At 39.7% G+C, this 19240-nt stretch overlaps 1 protein-coding gene across 1 annotated transcript; it reads right to left on the minus strand.

The window, feature by feature from the left end:
* Positions 1-743: 743 nt before the first annotated feature.
* tbx3b (T-box transcription factor 3b) lies at positions 744-11035 on the minus strand. The gene is made up of 7 exons (XM_065961933.1): positions 10354-11035; positions 9996-10263; positions 9740-9886; positions 9528-9604; positions 5074-5159; positions 4501-4961; positions 744-2643 (listed from the first exon to the last, which is right to left on the minus strand). The coding sequence occupies exons 1-7, from the start codon at positions 10689-10691 to the stop codon at positions 2326-2328; spliced, it is 1695 nt and encodes a 564-aa protein (XP_065818005.1). The 5' UTR covers positions 10692-11035; the 3' UTR covers positions 744-2325.
* Positions 11036-19240: the final 8205 nt, after the last annotated feature.

A 19240-nucleotide genomic window follows, 5' to 3' on the forward strand; every position in this document is an offset into this window, starting at 1 on the left:
ATTATTATGAGATGCTTTTTTTCTACAATTCTACAATTCTTTTTCTGCATGTCACTGTGTGCACATGTTTATCGTAGGCCTATGTGCGTGTTATATGTGTACAGACGCAGAATGACAAAGTTCTTAATGTAAATAGCTGTGTGTATTTCTTCCTACATCCTTGTATGGTTTTGTTTATATCAAAGTGATTTGCTTTGTTCAGACCAAAAGAAGAGAGTTTGAAAAGTGTCTGAAGAAGGAGGAAAAGATTCTGTTTAAGGAAATACAGCAATATTGAAAAGCCAAAACCTTTAAGAATAATTCTTTGAAAGGATCCATGTGGATGGGATGGGACTGAATATCCTTGGAAATAATTGACATTATATATATATATATATTTTTATCAAATATATAATATTTCTAGAAAAAAATATAAACTTTATGATATGCTTCTATTATGTTATAGTCATCTAATTCTGCAAACAAAAAAACCCACAACTATGTGTTTAGCTCTCAGTAACTGTGGCATCGCCGAGGAAAAGTGAAGTGAACACATGAACTAATAAACTTTCTAAATTGACCTGTGAGTCTGGATTTTGTTGCTGACTGTTGTTCAGCCAGTACTTATACTGTATTATATCCATAGGGTATAGAAAGACAAATACAATTTCATTAGTCATGTTAGTTTGAATTTAAAAATGTATTCAGAAGATTGTCAGTTTGATACTTGTGTCTTCTTGTCTGCGGGTGGAGCCTTCCTTCAGCTAGACATTGACCAGTCACAGTGGTGCAGACCAGTCCATTTGACATCTGGAAATTAGTAACAGTTCTCTCTTTAATAAATGTAATTATAACCTAACATATTAAGTCTTTAAAGGTTAAACATTTTATCTTTATCCGTTATTTCCTGATGAACATTCCTGAAAACCTCTAACCAGTTGTTATTGTTTCTCATGATTCATATAAGCACAATTCACCACAGAGCAACACTTCAATCAGACACCGAAGGGTCATGATGGTTTATTGGTCATTGTCAGTCATTTTTTAACCAAAGAAATATACAAAAAAATATATAAATTGACTTAGATTTTTTTAAAAAAACCTGAAACCTGAAGAAAACAGACTGTTATGCTTCTCCATATTAGACACAGCAGATAGATGATTGCATAATGCTCTTTAAAACAGCCACTATAGTTTTACTTTTGCCACATAAAGTTAAGACCTCTTTCTGATCATGTTTATTTGTTGAGGACTTCAGTACATTAGGTGAAGTGTTTGGTTACAACACAGAGCCTCCAGACAAATAGCAGAACTTGCATAAATATTTAAAGACTTGACATGACAAAATCACAATAAGCTCATGTAGCCAGTGGTAAATATCACAGGTGATTAAAGGAAGAATGCGACTTTTTGATCCCATAGATGTCGCCCTTGAGCCCTAGCATGAAACCAAAACAAACTGCCACCTCTGCCATACTGAAGCACGGACGAGTTTAGCGCAAGCAGCTGACAAACTTGTCCTCGGCTCAAGCTGCAAATGACTGTGGTCTGCATTGTTGTGTTAGCAGGCTAATGTTAGCACACTTTAGTTAACTTGAAGCTAACTTGTCATCTAAATAAGCAGTGAGTATGTTCTTCTTCTTTTCTGGGTTAGGGTTAACCCATCATGTCCATGTAAACACGGCTCTGACAACAACACAGCCAGCAGGACTTGAGCTTCTCACTCATTGTAGACAGTCATGACTCAGAGACACATTTACACAGGACAGACTGGATTTCTGAAATATTTATGAGTAAAAAGTCGCACGTTCTTCCTTTAAAATGCCCGCTCAGTCTGCTCCTAGAAATGATTATTTCTCAAAAACTGAATCATAATTCAAATAACACATGAAGTGTGAAAGTGTATTTTGGTCATGTTTTACATTCAGATTTGTTTTAATTGAACTGGTGTCCAATAGCTCAATAGCTGGCTTATATTGTAATTTTTAAACCAGTTTTTTGTTGGCAATATTTAATAAGAAACATTTTTGCAGTTATTTTATGTGATTTCAGATTCTGGATTAAAAAATTAAACATCCTCTGAATCTAAACCAGACATTATTTAGCATCTGCATAATCCACCAAGCTGCACCTCATTTAAATTTTAACTACATCGCCATTTGTAACTTTAATATCTGCTCTTTGCAGCAGAATGAATCAGTCTTTTGTTACAGGCCGGTGAATGCGACTTTACAAAAGCACAGAGTCATTCCCTCAGAAGGACGGCCTTAGCAGTCATCATGGGGTAGGAGATGGGGGGGTGGGGGGGTGGGGGGGACAGACAACATGCTGGTGCAGCCATAACAGTCACAAGACAGTATCTCCCTCTGTTTGTGACTCTGCCTCCTCTCTGCAGTCCGCTTCAGCTTCGCTTACTGAGTTCCTCTGGTCTGTGTTGGGTAAGATGAGGAAATCAGGGGTGAAATATTTCAGTCCACCAGCACCCACAGAGGGAACAGACGACATCACAGGAGAGCTGAAGGAGTCCCTGCTGTGGACACTCGAAGGCGCTCGGAAATCCACTCCGGGCCGCAACATTGGGAAGAGATACGGAGCTGATGCTGCAGTGAAGCTCGAGTAGGGATAAAACAGAAAGCCTCCAAACTGAGAAAAGCTCACCAGGTCCTGTTGACAAGGGAGGGGGGGGACAACATCAGCAGCAGACAGCTTGGATGTGAAATAGCTCATGATACTGATCTGTAACGGTTTGCACTTGACTGTTTCATGATGCAATCTGTGTCATGTATTTCATAACTAATTTAAAATGTCTCATATGTCAAAATGAATAAGAGCACTTGTGTAAAAGCCACAAAAAGTTTTAATGGATCACAACGTTTCCACCAGAGGTCTTCAGGTGATCGTTTATTTAACAAAGGAGGGGGGGACACTCACATACATATATATATATATATATATAAACACCAATAGGCTGATGGGCACTATGATGACAGGTGTGGTCAAATATTCAAAATGTACCTCTTTCTTGTTTTACAGTTTACAATACTGCTGAGAAGCTGCAGCATCACTGTAGGAAAGCCTGAAGTGCTGCTGTTATTTCTTAGAATATCAACGTTTTCCTAAATTCTAATACCAGTCGACCCAGATATACAAATGCTGCATCATGTTTTTGGATCTTTGGGCCCTATCTTTGTCATTGCCCTATTCCAAAAGTAACCAGCTACTGTTCATGCACTCATGAGCATTTTATTTATTGGGTCGGCTGTGCCTCAGTTGGTAGAGTCGCGGGTTCGATCCCCAGCTCCTGCAGCCACATGTCTGATCTGTCCTTAACCCCAAGTTGCTCCTGCTGCTTGAGTATGTAGGAATGGGATTAGTTATTACTTATGGACACTTTACATAACAAAAAGAAAAGCACTATACAAGCTCGAGACCATTTATGTTCTTCAACTAAGGTGGCGTGCTCATGGCGCATAAAGGAAATAGAAAGTGAATACGCCGTTGACAACAGAATCCTGGTCTACAGGGTTTGCCGCAGTGCTCTTTTTTTTTAAGATTTATTTTTGGGCATTTAGTGCCTTTAATGTAGAGATAGGACAGTGGATAGAGTCGGAAATCAGGGAGAGAGAGAGAGAGAGGGGAATGACATGCAGGAAAGGAGCCACAGGCTGGATTTGAACCTGGGCCGCCCGCTTGGAGAACTACAGCCTCCGTACATGGGGCGCACGCTCTAACGACTGTGCCGCCAGCGCCCCCATTTTCCTTTTTTCTTTTATGGACACATTTTTAGACAGCAAAACCCTCATCAGGACAGTTCACTTCACACACAGATACACTACAGCCCTCTTCTCCTCAGTTGTGATACTTCAATTATCAAAGAAGTAAAGCCGCCTTGCCGTGTGTGTAATGCGCACAGTGACACTGCTGTTTCTGCTTTAGAGTGATCCATGTTGTCATATTCTTTAAGTGCAACTGATGCTTCACAACATTTCATTCAGTGGTCTGTGTGCCTGCAGACGCACTCAGCTTTTAAAGGAAATGGGAAATGACATGCCAGTTGTGTGTATAAATAATCATGAGTGTAAATGCATTGAGTATAAACTTTGCGCTGTGCTGGTGAGCCATAAATGGACTTGCACTACGCATTTTTGACAACATGCTTTAGATTTTGTACATGAAGCGACGACAAACTTGTGTCAAAATTCTAATTTAACCTGGTTAAAAGGAGAAGATGCTGATTTTAGCCCTTTTCAGACTTCTGCAAAAGCGGATTTTGGTTTCATTTAATTTAATTTCTGTTGTGAATTGGTGCTATACAAATACAAGTATAAAGTAAATCATTGATTGATTGAATGCAACTTTCAATAACAACATGTTTTGCTTCTTTAACTGCATTTTTATTTTTTTTACTTTATATATACTTCAAGATACTTCAAGGGCTCAATACTAATAAAGTACTAATAAATGTAAAAATGATTTGTTTTAAAAACAAGTGTTTCAGTGTATTGTTGCTCGTCTGTGTACCTGAACCAGCGGGTGCTGTGGAGGATTGGTGGGGAACCCTTGAGTCCCTGGAGTCCTTACAGGTGCTTTCAGGCTCAGGCCACACGGCAGTGCTTTCTCCATGGTGGCACAGCTGCTCCAGGTGTTTACCTGAGCAGAGTAGAGAAGGCTGGATGGGCAACGTGGGTCCTGCAGATGTCTGCCAGATTTGGGTGTATAAACAGAGCTGCATGGAAAAGTGTGGCACAGTTTGCAAAACGGATCCTCCTCGGAGTATTGTGGCCAACAGCAACCCGCTGCGTCCCTTAGTGAAGAAGTGCCCCGGCTCTGACCGGGGTCCACGTCTGTCTCTGGAGGGAGGGGAGTCTGTATGCTTCTCTCTGTTACTGGATTAAGTCTTGTTTCTTTGAGGGTTTGGTGCTCCACGTGGTCAGGATTGTCCTCAGCATTGTTGTCTTTGTCAGAGTCACTCTCATGAGAATCTTGAATAAAAAAACATGAATGGAGAAACGTTATTTCTTAACTCCTGTTCTTAGACTTGTTGTTATGTATCGACAGAACGAGTAACATAGACGTGTGAAACATGTTCTGTACCTGAAGATTTGGAGTCTCTGACAGGTTCAGATTCCCTCTCAGTCACCTGCGTCTCTTCAGACTTCACAGGTGAATGTTGAAGCTTCCTGATGACAGAAAAAAGGAGAAGGAATTGGTTAATAATCATTCAATAGATTTTTATAAACATTTTTTTCCCCTCGTTCTTTCTTTTCAACTCCTCTTCTTATCTCAACTGTTTGGACTATTAAATATTGTAGAGGAAGGTGAGAAAACCTTGATGAAGGGAAAACCATAGACTGTAAATATTAACGGATGAAGCCTGAGTGACGTCACCCATCTGTTCCTGCAGGGGGCTCTGGAGGATCATCAGCAGCAGTCTCCATGCTGGAAATCCTGTCTCAGTCTAACTTTCAGTCAACCTAACAACAGGCTGAGAGCTGGAGCTGAGGCAGGGTTTAAACCTCTTGATGAACCGTTACATCACGCCCATCTGTCAATCATGTCAGCTACACTCCTAACTATGAATAACACTTATCGTTTTCGAAATCTAAACAGAGCCTTTTAAAAAAACCTCACCCTCCGTACAGTGTGTTTCAGTGATGACAATAACTAATCAGGCCTATTTCATTTTTGCACCAGGCTGTAAACATGTTGATTTAGGCTGTAAAAACAGATTTTTTTGCCTGATGTGTGTATGTGATTTCCTGTGTTCCTGGAGCCAGCCTCTAGTGGACACTCGAGGAACTGCCAGATTTTACACTTCTGCACTGTCTTCACTTTTCAAGACCGGAGGTTGCCACTTGGGGAAAACTCATGAATCTATAGAACACAGACCCAAACTATCTCTGTGTGAATTCAGCACACTTTAAAAAGACTCTATTACTAGAGGTATCAACACTGTAATTGTTGTTATTACTGGCATGTTATTTCCTTTAGATGTTCCAGCTATCACTGGGGGACACATCTTCTCCAATCATTTATAATAATAATAACAACTTTATTTTTAAAAACAAGGGTTTACAAAGTGCCACACATGCAGGAGCAACAGAACGACAGAGCGACCCATGGATGAGACACCCAACAAACAACAACAAAACCCCGAGAGTAAAAGGACCCAATCAAAAAACCTGACCAACATCAGAACCTGAACATCATCAACAACATAAGAGCTCATAATAAGTCTGTCAATGCAGGTTGAGTCCAAGAGGACTTGAGCAGAAAGAATATAAGTGAGCAGTTAAAAGAAATAGAAACAATAAAAAAGAGCTTAGAGAGTTCTCTTAAAGAAGATTAAAAATGAGATCAAGACGATAAGAGGGGGTATTAGCTTTACATTGAAATAAACTATAAAAACAGCTCAAGCATTAAATAGATTGGTTAATGGACTTTTCTAGTCTTCTGACTACTCAAAACACTTTTTACACCGCAGGTCACACCTACATATTCACACACTGATGGTAGAGATGACCGACTTTACCAACTGAGCCACAGTCGCCAGATAAAAATATGAAACCTTAAAGCAACAGCAGCCGTTAAAATGAACGTATAAACATGTAAAAATGTTGCCAACTTTACATTGAGTATTAAATATGTGTATATAGGCAAGATATGAAGACAATAAAAGGTATTTTAAAAGATTTCAATCGAAGAAGAAAATGTAATCGTACTCTCCTGAGGTTCACACACACGCAGACACACATTAGAGCGCCTCAAGTATTCAGTGCATTTCCCTTCTTTAGTAAAATGTGATGAACAAAAGACTAAAAGAGTAAAATATGGGGAAATGATTTCAATATTTGTTTTCATTCCTGATGCAGGAAATACTGAGGGCTGGGGAGTCATGGAGGTGAAATAAATCCTGATGATAAAACTGTTAACATCCTGCACCGGAATAAAGAAGAAAGAAAGTGCAACACGACTGAATCCATACTGGAAAAAAAGTTATGTGTGTTCATGGAGCTTTGAATAAATAAATAAATATCTAAATAACTTAGTTAATTAACCAACACACATTACAGTGACTGGGGAGTGCAAAACAAAGCTAGCTTGAGACTAATTCACATTTTCTAAAACATTTTCATTTTATGAAACCATACTAAAACAGAAAAACACTTACACCAAGGACAGAACAAATGTGTACTTTATGACCCAACAGTGACTGAGTGAGAGGTCAGTTAATTTGTCATGGTGGAAAGACAGGCCCTTTCCGAATTGTCACAGTTCAGTATGCAGTACGTACTATTCAGTATGGAGTTTCAGTATACTGAACTTTCGTGGTCATTCAGTATGCATTTTTTGGGTCCGCGCAGTATACTGAACATTTCCGGGTTTTATGCAGTATGGATCGGATGCGTGCTTTCAGGAAATGAATTGTGTTTTATCACCCACAATGCTGTGCGAAATTAAACGTAAATCGTCACGTCACGTCACTTCTCCAAATCAAAACAAAGGAGCGTGGATTAATTGAATCAATTTTTAATCTAGAGTTAAAGTCCCGACTGAAATCGCTACTTCAAATTAACAACAGAAAATATAACAAATATCTGCATTATTATAAAACCTTTCTCCCTCTATTTAAATAATGATTTAACTATTTAAATGCATCTTTATTGGTTTATTTTATATTCTGTATATTACTGTCTTTCATTTGTACTTTTCTTTATGTACTGTATGTTATTTAGTTATTTAATCTGCCTTTTACTTGATTTACATTGTGATATTGTTTTTTTGTTTACTTGACTGTATATGCGCATTACTTTTCTTGAATAAAGCTAAACAAAAAAAACAACAAAAAAAACAACAAAAAAAACGGTTGAATGCGGCCGGTTCGAGAAACGTAAATGACGTCACTTCCATACTGAATGAATCAGACGAAGTAGGAACAAATATCTGCCTACTGTGTGTACATACTGAATAGTAGGTACTAACAGTATGCAGCACGGATAGTAGGTACTGCATACTGCCTACTGCATACTGAAAGATTGAGTATGTACTTGGCAATTCGGATACAGCCACTGTGTGGCTGTGTTATAGAGTTTATGGTGACCAGATGATGTTTTGTCCCATTCAGTAGACCCATCCTGAGACAGTTAACAAATGTCTTTCTGCTTAAATTAATTAATTGACCGCTCACTTCAGGGTAACTTTGAGCATTTATTCCCTTTCCAGTAAGATCCTGTCCTCTGTAAATTTGTTTGGGGACTGGTAAAAGTTTTCTGCTGTTTGTAAATTTATCTTGGCTCTCGTTAAAGTGTTTCTCATCTTGAACATTTTTGTCTAAAATGTAACTTTGTTTTGTCCTTGGTGAATCTACTTAGTGTTTGTAATTTTGTCTTTAAAAATTTTTTAAAAAAAATTAAAAATGTAATTTGTCCCGAGCTTTTTAAAAGTGTTTCACACTTTTTAAGTTTGGTTTGCACGTCCCAGCCACCGTACTTCATGATGTCCACTACCAGTCTAAAGTTTGGACACACAGCAGTAACAGTTTGATCAATAACACAGAATATATTATTATAATAAAGCTGTACGCTGATAGAAGGGTTTTTCTTATAAGAGTATAATATATAAAAATAATATAATAAAATAAGAGTAGATATCAAAATAATAATAATAAAACATTTCATTAAATGTTTGTTTTGGAAAGGAATGCATACGAATGCATAAAGTTCAATATTTCTACTTTTATAAGAAACACATGTGAAACATTTAACCACAATCCTTTAGATCAAAATATCTTTAAGATAATAACATCGATCAGGTGTGTTTATCTGACCCTGATGAAAAGGTTTAACAGATTAATTATTATTAATAATACAAATAATAATAATAATAATACAAATAATAATAATAATGTAAAAATTATCAAACAATAAGTAATTTATTTACAATAAGGTCAATAATTGATTTTTTCCTAAAGAGCAAGTTAGACGCAGTTTTTCAACTAAAATTCTGTTTATACAATAACACAAAAATCTAATTATTAAGGATCAAAAAAGAAAACAAATCTTATGTTTTATTATAAGAATACATTTAAGCAATTATTATGATGATGATTATAACTATTAGTATTAATACCATTATAATAAGTTGTTGTACTTCTAGTATAAAAGTATAATAATAATATAATAATAATAATAAGTATTATTATTATTAGACCCACAGCACTTTTGTGAACACTCTTAACAACGAACAACACAAACTAAACATGTTATATAATATGATGGTATTAATGAGCAGCCTATAAATATGAATAATAGAACATTAGCACACATTATCTGTTCTTTGAATCACTTTTGCAGTTTTTGAAGTAGCCTATTAAAAGTAACATTTTGAGGCATGTTATGTATTTCTACATCCGGACCGGGACTATAAAGGCCCTGAATATCTAAACAATGGTTCCCAAACAGCGATGACCTCTAAAGAAAACCTTTTTTCTCCACAAACTGTAACAAAACATCAAACTTATTGAACAATGAAAGGAAGGAGTCACTCGCCTCTTCTCTCTCCTCCCGTTGCCCGTGTCCCGGAATCCCTTCGCGAACGGGTTGTTGTCTATTTTCAGCTGCGTGATCTTAACGACGATGACACAAATATTACATGTTTTACATTTTAATATGACTATACCTACATGGCCACACTTTATATGAAATAATATGGTATTCCTGGATAGCTGCTTGGATGATGTGATGGTGATCTGACGTCTTACCTTGTCGTTTTGGTAAGCTGTCACTGCGATGAATTCAGTCTCAGAGAAGACATAAGTCCGGAAGGTGCTGTAAGGCAGTTTCACGATGTCATTTGCCTTCACTATGTGAAATCTGGGCTGGTATTTGTGCATCGAGTTGAGAATAGTCTGCAAACAAATACATGTATAATACAGTTAAAATATACGGTAATTGTTTTTTCCCCCTCAGTTGTCTAGGAATGAATAAAAATGTCTTGACTTAAACTTCCACACTTACAAAGCCATGCTTATCCGACATGTTGTTAGTCAGTTTCAGTTTGTGGAAGTTGACCACTTTGGACATCCACTGGTCGCCCGTGGCCGGACTGTCCGGGTGGATGTACATTCGTTTGGGCATCTCCGGGTCCGCCTTCCCCGCCACCATCCAGCGGGAGTTATGAAATTTGTACCTGCAGTCGTCAGCTGCCACGATGTCCATGAGAAGGATGTATTTTGCTTTCCTGTCCATCGATGTGCACCTTGCTCTGAGCGGCGGAAACATGCGCCTGTAAGGAGGAGAGAAAGCAGAGTGAAAGCATTGCTCTAACACACTTTAACCTTCCACCGTGCGTAATAATGAGACATGTGTGGCATACCTCCCGGATTTCGTTATAACCATTTCCGTCCCGCATTTATGGAACTCTCTCCAAAGGTCATTTTCTTCCAGATAAAGTTTCGGATCATCTTCGGACATTTCTCCTCCCGCAAAAGTTTCCGCAGGCCGGCACAAAACGGAAGTCTGCTCCGGGTGCGACCGGCTGCGACTCGCCGGGTCTGCGATGGCATTCACACTGAGATCTGCTGATCCTCGGGAGGATAAGTCGACGGCTGAAAACAAAGATGGTCCTGTCAAGATAGTCGTCGCATCTCCTACCCTTGTTGAAAAGGCTTGTGCGATCTCGCCAGGAGCGCACGACTCGGAGAAGCAGCGCATGGTCTGGAAAAATAAACTTTTACGCACGACTGTGTCCAGGTCAAACTTTTACGTCACCCTGTAAGAAAACTGTATTTGCATTGAAACCCCGCTGATAATATTCAGACACTTCACTTTTTTTTCTCTCTTGATGTCTGGTATGACAGAGAAGTCCTGCTCACTCTGAGTGCTCTGATGCCCCCGAGCCTCTGTCCACGCTGATTTGCTCATTGACACTTTTGGACTCAGTGTGACACCGATGGTGGGCGGAGTAACCCTGGTGTTGGCCTTTTTGTGCATGAACAGAGCTGCTTGTGCCAATATGGGGGTTAATATCTAGATGTATCCTAATCCATCACAGCATTTTATCAAACAGAAAAGAAACAACATTTTTGAATACTTGGTTCTCAGTTTTCAAGATTAAATCCCTTCTGTTTGTTGCCCCATGAGGGGGTCTAAACTTAACACTTAGATGAGCATAAGATCTGTCATGAAATCTGAGTGATAGGCCAACATTCTGATAAAGCCACTGGTTTTCCTGTCTTCCCACTTCATTCCAGTGCCCTGTGGTTTTACAGCTCCACTGATGTGGTCTCCTCCTCTCATGCAGCACTGCATGTGGATGGTCTGCAGGGGTCCAGCTTTGTGGAGGGCCAGCCTGTGCCAGCGATTGTCCCTGCTGGATTAGGTCGTGGGTTCGGTTACAGGCTCTTTTATTGCCCGGTGGACCCTGACAGTGTAGGAAGATCCCAGGGAAAACTTTCTCTGAGTGAGGGTGACAGGTTCAGCAGTACACATGTGCACCACTTGTGATGTTCACCACTGCAGGAGCTCTAAAGCACGTCAGCAGGTGGAGGCGGTGCTCAATGTGAAATCACATTAGACCAAAAAGTGTTCGGAAATAAAACTACTATGTTCCTTTAATCCTAAAGATGACGTAATCTCCTTTAATACTTCTCTGTGCTTGATCAGATGATTTTAGCATACATTCATTTTGCATTTAACCTGATAAACACATTAGAAATGTACAATTATTAAATCATTATCTAGTTATATTAGATTTTTGTTTAAAATCAAGCATTTTGAAAAATGAAGCAAAGGCAGATGAGTTAAAATCTGCAGTTCTTCACTCCAGTCCATGTGGAAGTCCATGTTAAAATCTCTGTTTTGACAGCTGAAATAAACATGTTTACAGCCGGGTTTAAAAAAAAAGTATCCATAGTTTTGTCGTGGCTTAAGTTTGTTTCATGGTTTCTTCATTCATGTGGTCAGTTTTGTTTGTTTATACAGTTTTATAACTCTTCTGTCATTTCAGAATCAGTCACTCCCACCTCCCACCTGCCTCCCTCTCTGATTCTCCTCACCTGCTCACCTGCTCATCTCTCCCTCACACACCTGTCCCCTATTGCCTGAGAAGCTCCTATAGCTCACTTAACCAGTTCACTTTCACTAACCCTCTGCCAGATTGTCTCGGTCCGTTGACTTAGCTTTCTAGCATTTATTTTCTAGTTTTTATCTTTGGCCTAGTGCACACCTAGGGATTTTTGAAAAGAGAGGTTTTCCTCCGCAGTTTAAAATAAATATCATGTCCACACACACACTCAGTTCTCAACATCTTCGTCCACATGAAAACCACGTGGCACTGTTGCGGCTGTTATGAGCATGCTAACTCAATTCAATTCAGAAAACCTTTTTTGTCCCTGGGGGGGCAAGTCCACAATGATGTCCTTCACACTGGAAACTTTTCTCCCCATTCCTCTGCAATGACCATTTAATTCTCAAAGTTTTTACTGCCCGAAGTCTGAACGGGTGTCGACTGAAACCGCCACTTTTCAACAGAGTAGGATAGTAACTGCGTTTGTATGTGTAAGCATGTTAAAAGGTCAATTAGCTAACACCAGCACTAGTTTGGTTACGTCTTCCATCATACTAATCTCCACAAGCATGACTTTCATACTCCAATACTCTCAGTTTTCCCCGTTTACACATAAACACCTTAAACAGAGTTTCTGAAAATCTTCACTCTGGGAGGAGTTTTCCAAAAGGTGCATTTTCAGTCACCTAAAACGGGGATTGCCTGTGGAAAGGTCAAAACGCAGAGAAAAAGACGTTTTTGGATTGTGCCTCAGTCTGACCCCTTTAACTCTGTTTGCCTGCCTGAATTTGTATCCTTGTATTTTTTTATGAGTACAGACTTCTGCTACTGATCTGAGTCGAGCATTTGAGTTTATTTTGCCTTTGAACTGTGACAAGTTTATGTCATACACTGTATGAAGAGTTGTATTTTTTAGTAACTCTTCTGTTTTGTTTATCTGAATTTTAAGAGTTGTTCATAATTAGGGGCGAGATTGATCTGACTGACAGGCGGGTCTGTTGTTGCTGTTTGCCAGGAGGGTTAAAGGCTCGCCTCCGCTCTACGTCTTTGTCTGTTGCTAGGTGACCGAAAGTGTGAGACAGCATTTCTAATCTGGGGACCACGGCCACCATCGTTGGTCATGGAGACTGATGTGATGATATGCGGCTAATACAGTACATCAAGAATGTCATAGGAAGATAGTTTATGTAAGATCACAACACCTTGGGCCGCACTTCAATTCAATTTCAACACATTTACATTGTTTTGAAATTGAATAAATTTTGCGACAAAATAGGCTCCTCTCAAATGTTTATTTGGAGGTTTGTCTATATGTACGTTAGGACTATAGCCTAACGTACATGGGGTGTGCGCACCAACCACAACAATACCGGCGCCCAAAAAATAGACTTCTGATCAGAACAAACTTCTTTGGCAACTCGGCGCAGATTGCTACTCGGCATCAGGGATTAAGTTAAGATTTTAGATATGTTAAGAGCTCAAAGGTATTAAACCCGGCTGCAGGTTTGGAGCCCTCTCAGTTACATGAAGTCGTTTTCTAAACTCCCACCCGTCTATTGTTATGCATAACTTTTCTTTATTTACCTGTCTCCCCTTAATTTAAATAGTTCGATAACTATTCTACGTTAAGGCCGCTGATGAAAAAATGGTAAGGAATAACAGATGTTATACTTTTTATTCAGTAAGGACCTTGCTGTGAAATCAGGAACTATCAAACCCTGGATCTTATCTTAGAAGTCTCTGACCTGATGCCTAAGTAAGCACACTTCTAATTCAGAAGTCATTCAAGATTTGCGGAGGGTGGCATTGCTGTTGATGATGACCCAATCTTTTTCTGGCGGAGGAGGAGCAGGGGAAAACCCTGCCTGTCCATCAGCCAACTTCAAAGAGCCAGTCAGTAATCTGAAACAGGCCCGAGGATGATGGCAAACAAGACGCCTGGCTGTTATTTGTGGGTTTGGCCCACAAGCCGCGTGTGAAACCTGTCTCCGAGGATAAACCCACAGATCTCCACTGGGTCACTGCCCAGGAACACATTCTTGCTGGGTAAACCTCCCGTTTCTGGATGGACCCATTTGGGTGTGGGCATATTGTCCACAAGGCAGGTGCATTAATTAGTTTGTGCATGGCTGAATTTTCAATACTCCAGGTAATCCATCTTTCTTTGTCAGAAAACATTTAGATACACAGATACAAATACTTCAGTATACTCAGCTACTGAGCGGGAGTTAAGTCCGTGATTCAGGTGTGCTATGCTAGAGTTACGTAGCATTTGAGCTGCTAGCCTCAAACAGAGATGAGAAGCGGCCCGTGAAGGTTTTTTAAGCACTACATTTGCTCTACATCACTGGATTGTTTTTGTAGTTTTCAACCTCTACTGATGATTATTTACTGAGAGGAATTTCATTTTCCACTTATTTGCTGACTTGAACACAACTTATTTGTCTTTCCCTTTGATGGTGCTAGAGGAGACTCAAACATAACCACAGTTTGTATAATTCATGAGTAGGGGAAAACAGGATAAAAAACAACAGTAGACCAGCTTACCACTGTTAGTGGGGTGGTCTCTGAAGCGGTTACAGGCAGACTTGTGTGGGAGAGGTTAAGGTGGGAAAGTAGAGACGCGTTTCAGCCTTCGTCAGGGCGTTAGTGTGGGTGTTAGGGGAAACAGGATTTGTATTTGAAATTTCATGGAAGTCCATTGAATAGCCTTTTAAGAAATTCAATTTCTCAAATTGAATTTCTGCACACCTCACATTAGTAAAATCTGTACTCGAGCTTGTTTGACCCCCACACCCCCCTCTAGTTTTTTGACTTGTGTGAACACTCCGTACTGCACTTTATTTGGCCAGCTGCTGTACAGTCAGAGGCTCAACAGTTTCCAAGGCCATGTGTGGTTCTTCAAACAACATGCAAAAGATTTTTGAATAGAAATTGCACTACATTATACCATCAATATTTCACGTTCAGATACAGTTTTAATGCTTTTTCCTGAGATGTTTTCCCAAACCAAATAGAAATCAAATGTATATGGAGAAAACACAGATGTATTTTGCTCATATCAAATATGTACTTGTGACACACTCTCAGTGTGGACAATCAACATGAGACCTATTCAGAGTGCCTGTTCAAAGTGCGATATTTATGCCCCTGTGACTTCTCTAGGGGGGGCGAAGTGTTCCCACCACTGTACTGCCATATCGCAATGTAACGTCACAGACTGGGACACCAGTATAACACCAGTGCAGAATCAATATGAATGTAGGTCTACTGAGGCAGTGTTAGGGGACTACACTCTGAAAAGGTCTACAAACCACTTAATGCTAAATGGACTTGAGCTTGTCTTCTGATTACTCAAATCACTTTTACACAACAGGTCACACCTACCCATTCACACACCCATTGCACCCATTAGGGGCTGCTATGTAAAGTGGCTATCAGTATTAGCTAAACCCATTCATACACATTCACACGCCGCTGACAAAGCAGCAGGAGCAATTTGGTATTTAGGTGTCTTTGCCCAAGGACACATTGGATATGTAGCTGCAGGAGCTGGGGATTGAACCCCCGGAGCTTCAGGCTACGAGACGACCCACTCTGAAGAAGGCGTCTCTGCAAAAGCGCAGTAACAAAGTTTGATCCAATTACGCCTTTGTACTTACAGAGTATACCTCAAAAGACTTAATAACACAGAGGAAAGGAGCTGATTTCACAGCATGATCATCACTTATTAAATACCTCTGTAGGATTGTTGATATGCAAACCGAAGCATTTGTGATGTCTCAGTTTTTAATCCTACAGACTGTTTTTGTCCTCTTGACTGGAAATGTTCTCCACAGGGTCACTGGGAAAGCTTCCAAACAGGCCTGGCCGCACTGTCTCCCTAACACCTCTCATGTTTGGACAGTTGAAAACTGATGAATGGCCTAATGGTAACGGGTGAGTGTGAGCGAACATAGTTTGGCTTTGGAGGTGAGAAGAATTTAGTTTACCAGCAGAGGAGAGGTGCTAAAAGAGTCAAAGCCTGAGCCGATATCAGACATTCGCAGAGTAAGCAGACACACTAGGGTCGGGCTGGAAGAATAGCTGTGAGACGAAGGCCAAAGTGTAGACTAGACAGTCACCATAAGACCTCGGCGTGTTGTATCATGACTCCATTCATTTGATATTCCATCCAACAGTGTGAGAATCGAGGTTCCCATTCTTACAATATTCTATTTTTAAACAGAGCTCATAGTATCAGATAGTTTGTGTGAGTGTGTATGTGGATCTCACACGCAGCTGGACCTACAGTATCAGCCTTAACATCTGATGTTTATGCCTACAGGGTCAACACACTCTCTGGATTGTAATTACTCACATTGTGGAACATTTCATTGCCTGTGTTATTGCATCATTACCTGCTGATCATCATGGGGCTACTCAGTAGGTACTGCAGACTTGCAACTGCATTTATCTCATAAGGTATATGAAGTGCCTACAGAGCCCGGGAGGTGACATATATATTTATTTTTTTTACGCAGGTGCAGCTTCTATTTTCACACACAGCCATGTTGCCGTGATGTCACGCACAGTGTGGAAAGCCCAAATGTTGTTTTTGTCGTGTCATACTGCGACAGTATGCTCTAAGTTATGTTAACGTCGAAAATCTGATAAGACTGTTCCAGATCGATGAGAAAGTACACAGACAATGAATACTGAAAATCCAGAGACACAACGGGCCATATTCTGAGTTAAAAAAACATATTTTATGGGGGCGCCATTGTCCTGGTGGTTAGTGTGTACGCCCCATGTGCAGGGGCTGTGGTCCTCAGGGTGGGCGGCCTGGGTTTGGATCCGGCCTGCAGCTTCTTTTCCTGCGTTTTGTACCATGCACTCTCTCCCTCCCTGGTTTCTGGCTCTGTCCACCGTCCTGTCTTAAAAATAAACCTTAAAAAAATCTATCTTATAAGATATAATAGCCTGAGGTCAAACTTGTGCAGACCCCCCTTCATGCTCCACTCTCACTTTCATTTTACTCTATTATCCATGTAACATTAAATTATTTTCAACGTTTGCTGAAGCAATTTTATCAATCGATTTGCGGACTACTTTAGCAGTGTTAACATCAAAGTGACGGTTCATTTCATATTTTCATTCCCCTGCCAGAAATTCACTTTTTTCAGTATGGCACAGACGGACGGTGCTGGTCTTACATTTATTATGATATGTTTGATATCCCCAACTTGTTCCCCTCTTACACCTCTGTCACATTATAAATAAATGGAGTATCATTTATTTAACAGAAACAACACAGGGTGCAGAAAGATGTTTTATGAACTGAGTATTGAACAAAGCTGTGAAATAGAAGAAGATTGCATTCTGATCCAAATATGATCACCTCAGTCCATGGATAGAAGGTACACTACAAGCAGCTGCCACTAGGGGGACAAAGCCTTTTACATTACATTAGACAAGGCAGGTTTATTTATATAGCACCATTCAGACACCAGGCGACACAAAGTGCATTACAATCCTTCACACCAGCAACGTGTTGGTCAGACGAGCATGTCAGAATGTATCTGTAGATGAGTCAGAGTCAGTCACCCCGAGCTGCAGGAATAAGAGCGGACTTTGGATCAGAGGACTCACAGAGTGATGCTAAGGATTCCTCACATTTCACAGCTCTCCATGTTAGACCCTCTGCACAGCTCAGACGTGTTCGCTCAGCAGGCCTGAATAAGAACAATAGTGCCCATCAGTGATGAAGCAGTGTGCGTCCTGTAGATTCAAATGTTTAAAAGTCGTTCCACATGTTCATGTCCACATGGATCAACGTCTGTTTCAGTGGCCTCCAACCAGCACGGTGTGTTTACCGTAGTGTTAGTACTAGAAATCGGTTTTGGTCTTAAGACTGGTCTTATGAATTTTTTATGCAAATGAAAATGCAATTAATCACAATAAACTATTTAAATTCAGCGGTGAATGACTTTTTAAAGGTGCAGTACGGAGTTTTGGTAGAGAAATGTGAAAGTTAGAGAAATTTACATATTCTGTGGTATATGTTCATAACTCTATACACAAACTGTCCTCAGAGGAAAATTTGGTCCCTGTAACACTGTTTGAAGATAAAATGATAAGCGAGAAGTTATGGTGGGGGGTCTGCAACAGTGAAACAGTAACTCTCCTGGTAGCTTTTCAGCTCCAAACAGTGATCCAAGGACCCATTTTTTTCTTTGAGTAAAGTTTGTGTATTCAGTTCAGAAAATATAACGAAGAATTGTTTCACTTCTCTAACTTTCAATTTTCACTACCAAATCTCCGTAGTGCACCTTTAAAAATGTATTATCTGTCTGCCATATTTCAGACAATAAAATCTGATGTCAGGTTTAACCCACGTCTGTGCTTCATGTTATTCAGTTATTTATTTATCTATATATTAGACGTGTCAGACTGTGATTATACGTCGATGCGAACAAAAATACATTTATTTAAGTATGGGAGATTTTATTTTCCTCTTCATTCTGCTCAAACAGCAAGCTTTACACAAAACAAAGACAACAAAAAAATCAATGTGTGTTTTTTCCAGCACTAAAGAGTCCATAAATCAGTTTTATAGGAAGCTAAGCAAAGAAAGGGGATGAGAAAGAGCGGTGAGAGGAGGAGGCGGGAGGCCCCTGGGAATCAATTTTGACACATTAGAACTATTAGCTTATTGAGAGGTGGAAGACAGATCGAAGGCTGGATGTTAAAGAGAGCTGTAACTGTAAAACAGCCTCTCTACTGATGAGCTCGGTGTAAAACATCTCTCCATCATGACTTTATATCCTGAAGTGCAGGATTTCTTTTAAAAGGATAGAGGAGGGAAGATGTTTGGATGAATAGATGGATTATAGGCCTTGATATAATTAACATATAGAAGAAGACAAAAACGCTAAGTAATTAAATATGAAGATCTCGAGAACAAGTTTACTAAAAGTAAAACTAAGTAAATATTTTTCCTTGTTTCCGGCAGTTTTCTATAGTGGAGATTTTCAAAGCTCATTCAGGAGCATTACTTTATAGTCAACTGTTGAGAACATTTAAGATGAATTTGAAATTTCCTGGGAGCTCTCTCGTCTCGTAGGTTCCTCTGGATTGTTGGTGGGGATGGACTGCTGAAATGGACAAATTATTGATCAAGATCTTCCTTCAAATTGGCTTATCAAAGCAAGCA

This window comes from Labrus bergylta, chromosome 2 (genome assembly GCF_963930695.1).
Source record: "Labrus bergylta chromosome 2, fLabBer1.1, whole genome shotgun sequence".
NCBI classification, from domain to species: Eukaryota; Metazoa; Chordata; class Actinopteri; order Labriformes; family Labridae; genus Labrus; species Labrus bergylta.

Coding starts and splice junctions, on each gene's coding strand:
- tbx3b (XM_065961933.1), bottom strand. CDS start 10,691: ATGCGCTGCTTCTCCGAGTCGTGCGCTCCTGGCGAGATCGCACAAGCC. Junction 10,264..10,353: donor GTTATAACGAAATCCGGGAG/GTATGCCACACA, acceptor TCCTCCTTACAG/GCGCATGTTTCCGCCGCTCA. Junction 9,887..9,995: donor TGTCGGATAAGCATGGCTTT/GTAAGTGTGGAA, acceptor ATTTGTTTGCAG/ACTATTCTCAACTCGATGCA.